The following is a 10,024-nucleotide window of genomic DNA, read 5'->3' as shown; positions in this document are numbered from 1 at the left end:
TTTTAAAGGTTGTGTAATAATCCTTTTGCACCGCACGAAGTTTGTTGATAATTTCGTCATTTGACAACAAAGTGAGGAACAACACGATAAACACAAAGACATGTTTGACCTTTAACCCTAATCAGTGACTTTCGAGCTTTAACTGTGATACAGGCCATGTAGGCTTTGTATATCTATATAAGTGCTTATAGCGATTGTCCTTATCATGGCATTATTTATTTTAACGAGAAATATATATATATATATATATATTATATATATATATATATATATATATATATATATATATATATTTATATGTATGTATATATATATATATATATATATATATATATATATATATATATATATATATATTAGATAGATAGATAGATATACTCACGTAACATCCACATATGAGCACATGACTGCACGTATATATATGTCGAACATCATTACCCGTAGTTTCGGTGTTTATTCAATGTTCAGTAATTAGAACCAGAACTATTAATGTATTTTCAACGTTAGTCATTGCAAGGATTCTGAACATGTTGAAAAAAAAAACTTTATAAGTGAATAACATTCACTCACTATTCCCATTACGTTCAGGTCAACAAGATATTTTTCTGTTCACTTACTCTTATTTCACACTCATTTTCTCTGTGACCCATCAGGATTCCTACCGCGCCCGTAAGTCGACGCGTGTGGGCGTGAGCTCCGAGAGCCAAACGGAGACAGTGATGGCGGAGAGGGACTCGGAACCGCCCCTCACGCCTCCCCATAAGGGCGTGCAGCTGCCAGGGATGTCGGCGCATAAGGGGATACAGCTTCCAGGGATGGTACCGACGGAAGCGTCTCGTCCCGCAGCTGCGTCCACGCCAACGGAAGTAGCGAAGGAGCCTGAGGACAATGAAGACGGTTTGCCGACGGCGGGTCCCACGCTTACATGCGTAACCAAGCAGAGGGTGAAAGGCCCTCAAGGTATTACTGTTTCTATTCACGATTCGTATTTACTGCACGATCGATGTAGCTAGACAATTCGCCGTGAATGGTGAAGCAGAAAATTGCTCTTAATGAAATAAGATGTAATCATAATTTTTTTTTTTTTTTTTTTTTTTTTATGTTCGTAAAACAAATTTCTTCCAAATATACACAGGTATCACTTAACTACCACATAGCAGAGGTACCTAACGTCTGGTTTTCACCATCTGGATAAAAGTCATCCATGCTAACCCCTCTTGCCGTTGCAGGTCGTCGCGCGCCACAGAACCGACGCACTCTCGCCGCAGCAGCCTTGAAGAACGGGCAGCTCCCTCTCGGCGCTTGAGTACCAAGAGCTCAACGACAACAGGTCAGAGTCTAGTCAGGGCAACAGGGGTTCGTCAAGAGATTCAAAGTCATCAAAGTCATCCGAGAATGACGTAGAGAAAGTAGAGGATAAACCGGAAGTCCGCAGTGAAAGCTGGTTCAATGACATTGACAGTGATCTTTTCTTCTCTAAAACCGTTCAGGAGAGGGCAAGGGATGGGCATGAGAACGGCCCCAAGAGGGTGTTCAAAGCGGTCTTCCACCTTGAAGGTCAATTTCGAGGAAAAAAATTTACGAAAGCCTCGCACTCGCTCGAGAAATGGAACTCTTCTCGGGTCGAAACTCTCGCGAATGAGGGAAACGTTCGTGTCAATCAAACGGAACAGGTTTGAGAGCAAAGAGCCCATAGGAGCAAGCCATCCTGACGAAACTGATACTTCACGGTGGACTTGCAGTATCTTGTAGCGTGGCTATTCCACTGCGAAGATATACAGAACGTAGATTACTGTTTAGGTGATACACTTACGTTATTTTTAAATACTGTACATAGATCTGGCAGACTTAAATATATTTTACATGCCAGAAAGTCATTCTTTAGTTTGAGAAGGTATATATAGTCAATACAGTTATTTTATGTATAAAAAACATATAAATAGTGCAGTGTCACGTTTACTAAATACTCGTGTGTTGCTTTGACTCCAGTCATTAGGAAATATTACCACAATAAAGGTAACTATTTCACAAGAATAGTGTTCGCGAGTGCTCTAACATGTTCATATGGCTTCTTGTGCGTGTGTTCGAATATATCTTTTCAGTTGCGCCTAAATCAGATGTACATTGTACTAAACATGCCTTCCAAAACACATAGTGAGGATAAGTTTATCTTGCGTGCCAACAGTCAAAATAAAAAGGGACTTGATATTTAGTAAAGAAAATTTTTACTAGCAGACCGTGAACGACTATGATACAGTCAATTATATAAGCAAAAAAATAAAAAATAAAATAAAATAAATAAAATAAGAGAAAATCGGCATAATTTCGAAAAAATAACTACAGGTTTCATGTTCCAAGTCGTTTCACCTATTCATCTAGTAGTTCATTTTAAGATTTTGCATTCATATTTAACTGAATGTATGCGTATTGCTGGTATAGAAGAATAAAAGTAGATATGATTCGTCGGGAAAGGGTTTCTCGATAATTGTGAACTGACATCACGTACACAGTTTCTTTAAAAAGTTGCTATCCACCGAGTATTATTATATATATATATATATAAAATTATATATATATAATTATATGTATATAATTTATATATAAAATATATTAAATATATACTTATAATATATATATATAATTAATTTATATAAATATATATATATTATATTATATATTATATATATATATATATATATATATATATATAATATATATATATATATATATATAAATATAGTTGGGGAGTTGCCATTCCAAATAAAATTACTAACTTACCAATACTATCTGCATGTGGCCCCTTATCTTTTCCTTTTTAACTCTTTATCTTATTTTTATGACTTCGGCCTTGCCTTCCAGCTAGCAACGCAATCAAATCCAGCCTGCGTGTTTAATGTAGTAACATGCATAGCCAAAGCACACTCGTCATAACAGCTGCTGGGTCTAACTCATGTCACGTAGCCAGCGGGTCACTTGTACATACCACAGCATTGCCTTCCTCCTGACTTTCCCATGCAACTTCGACTTCCAATGCTACATTTACTTATCAAAATCTTATATTACTCGACGTTTTACTCGTGCAACTCCGTATACCCAAGAAACTAACACAGGTCATCATAACACGCCTTAAGCAAAATGATATCTGTAGTATTTTTCAGATATCTAGGCATTTTACAGCACCGCAACTCAGCAGATTTTCTTTAAAGGTCTGTGTGTTATCTGGCTGGTATATCCTAAACTATGCAACAGGGTATGTATATTAGGGGGTAAATAAAAATTATAGACTTTAGGTTTAGATATTTACATGGGGAAAGTTGGTCGTTATATGAAGATATTAGTGCAGAGCTTGTACAAATAATTATACGCCAAATTCTTACATAAAGCCGAAAATATAATGACCACTTACTATTTTTTAACTGATATCTTTTGATAAATTTAATGAATAGTTTTATTATGTAAATATAAACACAATGAATGTTATAATTTTACAGGATGTTAGAATGTAAATCGAGAAGATAATAACTTTACGTTTTCGATTTTATTACGTATTTTTTTTTAAGTTCCTAAAAGTCACTATTATAAGAGCTTTACAGCCTTGGAATCTTTCCTTTCGGGGGATCAAAAGGCATTTTTTTGACATTAAAGATAAATATATCTAGTCTGCATACATGATTTATTCGTCAATGTCAATGTATGAATTCAAATATTAACCACTACTGGATCGTGAACTTGCAATCCCAGTGTTTGGAAGTACAGTATTTTGAATATGAAATTTATTTTCCTTGTTACGTCCTTTTAGATTCATGTCGGATCTCCCGACATTTCGTTAATGATTCTGGAGGATCTATCGATGAACTAGCTTTAGATCACGTTATCCTTGCAGTCTCTGTAATGTTATGCAACCCAATGTGCCTTCACGGCAATGTGATATGCAATTTTGAATGCATAGGATCATTCTCCGCTGCGGTTTTGGGGGTTCAGCCGCCAAACTGACATTTTACTCGACACTTTTTTTTTTTTTTTTTTTTTTTTTTTTTGGGGGGGGGGGGTAAAAGCTCTCCTTTTACCGATGAAGAACGACCGACTTGCCTGGACTGTGCCTTTCCCCTGTCTTCCTGTAAATGTCTGTAGCTCAAATCAAAAGACTTAGGCGTACAGGCTCTTGGGGATAATATCAGCGTAAAGAAGGTAATGTCAGTGCCACGGTATCCGTTTCGTCCCTGTTTTCATCTTCTCATGTCTTGGAGACGATGTGACAGATGTGGCCTTACAAGAAAGTCAATTTTGTAACTCCGGAGAACATGTTGTATATGCATCTTACTCAGCTACATTTTGAGTTATCAGTGTAGAATGTAGTTGTATTTCTGATTTGTTTCTTCTCCGGTTAGTAGAAAGAAATACTTCAGTGTCTTATTTTTCTGTATGTGTAGTCTTGATGAAAATTATAGTTTTGACATGCATAAAAGATTGCTCATGTATTTTATAGATTAAATGATGTATTTTCATGCATTTTGTAAATTTTACATGTAGGCTACCAGTACACTGTCCCATTATTTGCCTCTGTTTTTTCTGAGTTCAATATGTTTGTAGCTCAATGTGAGTTAGTCTGTATCAGAGTCCTATATACACATTTGAACGACCCTATAATAGCTTTATATCTGAATGCTTGCATGTTGTATGGATGTGCGGTTGATATATTTTGTTTGACTTTACATATAGCAAGTTCTCACCTCCATGTAATGTTTTGAACAAGTTCCCTTTTTGTGTGTAGAACCTTTTAGTTGACTGGACCCTATAGTTAATAAGTTATGTTATGCAGTAGCTGTGTCCTTTCATTAACCCTTAACCAGAGAATGTTTAGTTGAATATGTACTATGTGGCCAGTTGTGCACCTTGAACACCAGTGCCTGTCTGCCTTGCTGATGATACTTGTAGGATACGGGAGAAAACTTCGTGAACTTAAGGTAAGGAAGTTTTGAATGTATCATGTCAAATCGTACGTAAATAAAGTTACGCATTTATATGTAGTTTATCGTATGTTTCATTCCTGGAGTTATAGCTACAGATTTTCTTTGCAGTAAACATTACATTTATTATTATTATATTATACTGACTTCTTTCACAAAAACCATATACTTGCACTAACACTGTACTATGCTCTAGATTTAATGAATCCAATTAACTGGGTAATACTAAAAAAAACGTAAGAAATAGGAAAGTAAAAAGTATTACCTTGATCTAAGTAAGTCAGCTACATATATGAGGAAATTGTGTTAGGGAAGAATCTAGGCAGTACGTATAGTCTTGAGTGGTCTGGATACCCTTTTTACGTAACTCCGTTTATCACTGCTTGCCTCACCCTGAATGATTCTCGCAGTATTTTAACCAACAGCTTCTGCCGTTTGTCGCTACACAGGATGTGAATCCACTTCCCCTAGTTTCTGTTGGTCTGTGATATTTTTTGGAAGGATATACTCCGCAACCCACATCTCTTTTCTCTTTTCTTCTCTATTTAGTTATCTCTTATATATCTCTCTCTCTTCTTTTTCTTTTCTTTCTCTCTCTCTCTCCATACATAAATATTTATAACATCTTGCATATGAACCTTCTCTATATACGGGTGTGTGTGTGCGCGCGCGCATGCGTGCGTGCGCGCGCGCGTGCTTGTGCTTGTGCACATGTGTGTATTCGTGTATATGTTCGTATCGTTGTACGTCTGTATAAAACGAAATAAAACGTCATAATCACTTCATACAATATTATGGTCAACACAATCACATCATGGCAATGGTGAGTGTATGGAAGGAGTCAATTGCAGTTAAATCAACTTCCTCCTGTATTAAATACTAAATTATGAGTTAGGATAAATTAAATTGTCAACGTACACATCATCCAATAAATCCAATTACAATTTTGAGCTATGTTCAAAGTTAAGAAAAAAATAATTTTATTTATATCTCACAATGTTCCAATAGGGGTTAACTGTGCCCAGGCTATATCTGACATTAACGTATGGAAGTGGAAACATTGTAAGTGTTGTAGATAAATAGATCTGACATTTTTTAGGCTGCAGACCAAATGACATTTTCTATCTCTTGATTTTTAGTTTTACGCAAAAACTGTTGTGTGTATCTATGTGTGTACGTGTGTTTGTTTTTGTATTGGAAAGTGTATTTGTGTGTGTGTGCGCGCGAGCACGTATACGGATACACATACATACCGACAAGTTTTAATCAGTAGTCTTCACACGTCAACCGAGACTATCATATATCGTCAGTAAATTTCTCTCTCTCTCTCTCTCTCTCATCTCTCTCTCCTCTCTCTCTCTCTCTCTCTCTCTCTCTCTCTCCTCTCTCTCTCTGAGGTTACTACATGTTTCTCTTTGACCTCTCCTTATTATTTTTTTTAATCATACGATCCAACCACATATCGCTTTATATTCTTTTTATGACGATGCTCAGTTTTTTTCTTCTCTAAACACTTTGTCTCAATATATTTGCGCAGCAGCCATGCATTGAAATGATGCAGTTATTTCTGTATTGTAACGATCAGTAGTTTGTTTTGACCTGCTATCATAATATACATCATAGTACTGTCACATATAATAATACCATACTATACTTTCATTACCATGCATTCATTTCTGCATTGTAACGATCAGTATTTTGTTTTGCCTGGGTATCATATGTTATCACACATTATAATATAATCACACATTATAATAATAATAACATACTATCATTTCCACTTTCCAGATACTTCACCTAGCATGGATTGCTATGTGTTTCATTAAAGTGCAAACTAATCTAATCCTGATTCCATCGTTCAGTGAGGCTCCCTGGCTGAACAGATCGCTCGACATGCTTGAGGACGGTGAGAGAGGCGGTGACGACCCCCGGAGGACCCGCGCCCGCGAACAGCTCCAGCTCGCCCTCGCCGCCGCGGCTTACCACTTACTCCAGCGAGGAGGACGCGGAAGATGACGGGGAACATTCGCACGCCGATTCCCTGCCCACCTCCGCCTCGGCCATGCCTCCACCTCCGCCGCCAAGGTCGGCCTCCTACGGCATGGAGCTCCGGCGGCCTCCCTACTTGCCCAGCTGGGACACCAAGCTGCGCACGCCTCCAGGGAGAGGTCGGAGGCTCCATGGGGGAGCTGAGAGAACCCAAGCGTCGCCAGGGTGACGGTCGAGGCTATGGCGGGGGGAGGGCGGAATGGCGCGGATCTTCGGGCGACAACTGGGAAGCTCCCGGCGGTCTCTGAGCCAGCCGAGGACCCTGGCACCAGCGCGTCACCCGTCATGGATGACCTGGACAACATGCTGATGAACGAGAGCATTCACCAGAACCAGTGCTATCATGGACTCGGCTAGTGACGCAGGCAGTGACGGAAAGCACCTGCCGCGCCTCGGACAGACCTCGAACGCGCACACCACACCAGCCAGCTCATCACTACGAGCAGCCGCGGAAGAATGACCCGGATCTAAGCCGTTTCACGGCGGCCGTGCGCCACCTGCAGCGACACGTCGTCGAGATAGACCGCGCGGTCTTCGGCATTACCGGCGACGTGACGGGCACCAGGCAGGAGGTCACATCCCTCAAAGAAGCGGTTCTGCCCTGCAAGCCGACACAGACACAATCACCTCCACCCTCGCACATCTTACAGAGAAGCTATCGCGGCTCAGCAGAAGATTAGCTTAGCCAAGCAGGTAAGTCTTCGCTTGTATACACCCAGGGCTGTCGCCAAGCCATGAGCAGCAGGTGTAGCGCCCTGCCTATGGAGACATTCCTCTTTCTTCTTACTAACAAGAAACAAATACCTGTTAAATCACCGCTAAGAACTGGCTAGAGTAGCCCTCTTTCTCTTGCCGTTCAGCTAACACTCGATGCACCTGCCAGGACTTCGGAAGACAGTTATATTATCTTGAATACAGAACACATTCTGCTTATCATGAGCATCTAGTAACGGCAAGAGCAAATTGTCAAAAGACTGTAACACGAGGTGATACTGTCTACATGATACTGGCAATAGCAGGTGTACTTTTTTTATGACTAACCCGAATGCATCTACCAGAATACCTAACAGCGACAAGCATCTACACCTACCTGGAATGTGAAAAAGAAAGCTATTCCCTCTAACTAGCTAACGCATCTACCGCGTAATTCTACTGTCCAGTTCTATTAAAATTTACAAAACTAACATTATAGTAACCTTGTGTTATCAACATAGCAATAAGTACTCTGTGACTAACATCAGTTGCAATTCAACTATTAAAGTCGTTGGATTCTGCCAATAGCAGGAATGATAACAGTAACATGGTTACCTGCTTAATTAATATATTGTATTAGGATTCACAGGAAATACACTGCATATACTGAATATGTGCGTGTGAGTGTGTGTAGAAATGTAGGCTTATATATGTATATCTGTTTGAAAGAGTGGTTAGTGTGGGATTGTGTTTACATGTATGCATGTATGCATATATATATATATATATATATATATATATATATATATATATATATATATATATATATATATGTATGTATGTATGTATGTATGTATACGCATATGTGTATATATATGTGTGTGTGCGCGCGCGCTCGCGTGCATATACTGTAAGTATATGTATATGCATATATATATATATATGTCTCTGTGTATATATATATATATATATATATATATATATATCTATATATATATATGATATATATATATATATATATATATATATGCATACGTACATATATATATATATACATTATATATATATATATATTGTATAGATATATTATGTATACACTAAATATATGTGTGTGTGTGTGTGTGTGTTTGAGAGAGAGTGAAAGACAGATGCTATCAGCACAAAGCTATTGCCATCGTCTTCATGCTCTCTATTCGAATGCCAATATCATGACTTACCCTGTCATTACTGGAATACACCCCGTTAATAATTATAATATGAAACACCAGTTCTGCCTCTCAGGCGTTTCACATATTTTCAAGAACAATTTGTTGTCACTAACCACTTTGTCACTCTGAATCCTGAACATTCTCAGCCTTAAAACAGTATACAAAACACTATACTTTTCCTCAATAATCAAGCATTTTTAAAGGCTTGGGAATTGTTTTCAATATCAGTAGCTGTATTTCTGTTAATACTGAGTGACACCTTGAAGTTCCATTCGTTCGCATAGAAAACACTAGAATGATGAAATAAGCTAACAGCCGGAGAAATATGGGAACCTTAAACCATCTAACAGCATTAGATGACGATAAAAAATACTTTTCTTCTGTTAGCAATATAACACCAACTTAAAATATATTACACCTTCAGCATCCCGTGGACAATACATTTTTTTTTTTTATAGATATGCAATAATGTAGCAATCATAATGTTCCGTTGAATCTCGAAACTCAGAGCTGTGGCGTGGCATAGCAAGTTATCCTCCATATAATAAAATTAGTAATGCTTAATTTTCTAATAATTTACTCATTCGCGGACTGCTCAGTACCAGTCAGCTGGGGATTTCGCTAACAAAGCGACGCTGAATTCAGGCTTCAATAAACTCAAGGGCTTTGAATAACTTTTGGGTATTAAAAAGCAAATTAGGTCATGCATCTTGATAACTAGAGTTACTTGCATAGGAACACGAAAATATAAATATAAATAGTTACTAAACGTTTCTTCATTATTAATCATGGAACATCCTGATTAAAATGAAGTCTGAAAAAATAACCTCAACCGCATGTCTGAAAATGATCCTGCAATGTCATATTTTCATTTTAAGAAAGATATTTATCGTCAGTGCACCTGACTTATCCTCGGTCAAGAATCATATGATAATTTCAATAATATTATTTTACGTTTGTGTTACTTAGTTTAGACTAAGGGTAAAATCCAGGTCAAAGTCATAAGGAGAAAAAGATTATAAAACATGAGATTCTCAACACTACCTCCCCCCCCCAAAAAAAAAAAAAAAAAAAAAATCTTATAAAGCACTGTATAGTATACATTAG

At 37.8% G+C, this 10,024-nt stretch overlaps 1 protein-coding gene across 5 annotated transcripts in view; it reads left to right on the top strand.

Moving 5' to 3' along the window:
• LOC119577213 overlaps nt 1-10,024 on the top strand; it is a 106,088-nt gene that overhangs the window by 80,552 nt on the left and 15,512 nt on the right. For all 5 annotated transcript variants that reach the window (XM_037924952.1, XM_037924951.1, XM_037924950.1 and 2 more), the window contains exon 5: nt 654-960. In XM_037924952.1, the coding sequence (XP_037780880.1) occupies nt 654-960 (307 nt within the window). The remainder of the gene's footprint in view (nt 1-653; nt 961-10,024) is intronic.

This window comes from Penaeus monodon, chromosome 9 (genome assembly GCF_015228065.2).
Source record: "Penaeus monodon isolate SGIC_2016 chromosome 9, NSTDA_Pmon_1, whole genome shotgun sequence".
NCBI classification, from domain to species: domain Eukaryota; kingdom Metazoa; phylum Arthropoda; class Malacostraca; order Decapoda; family Penaeidae; genus Penaeus; species Penaeus monodon.
Note: the sequence above shows the minus strand (reverse complement) of the source record. Positions and strands in the feature narration are given on the sequence as shown.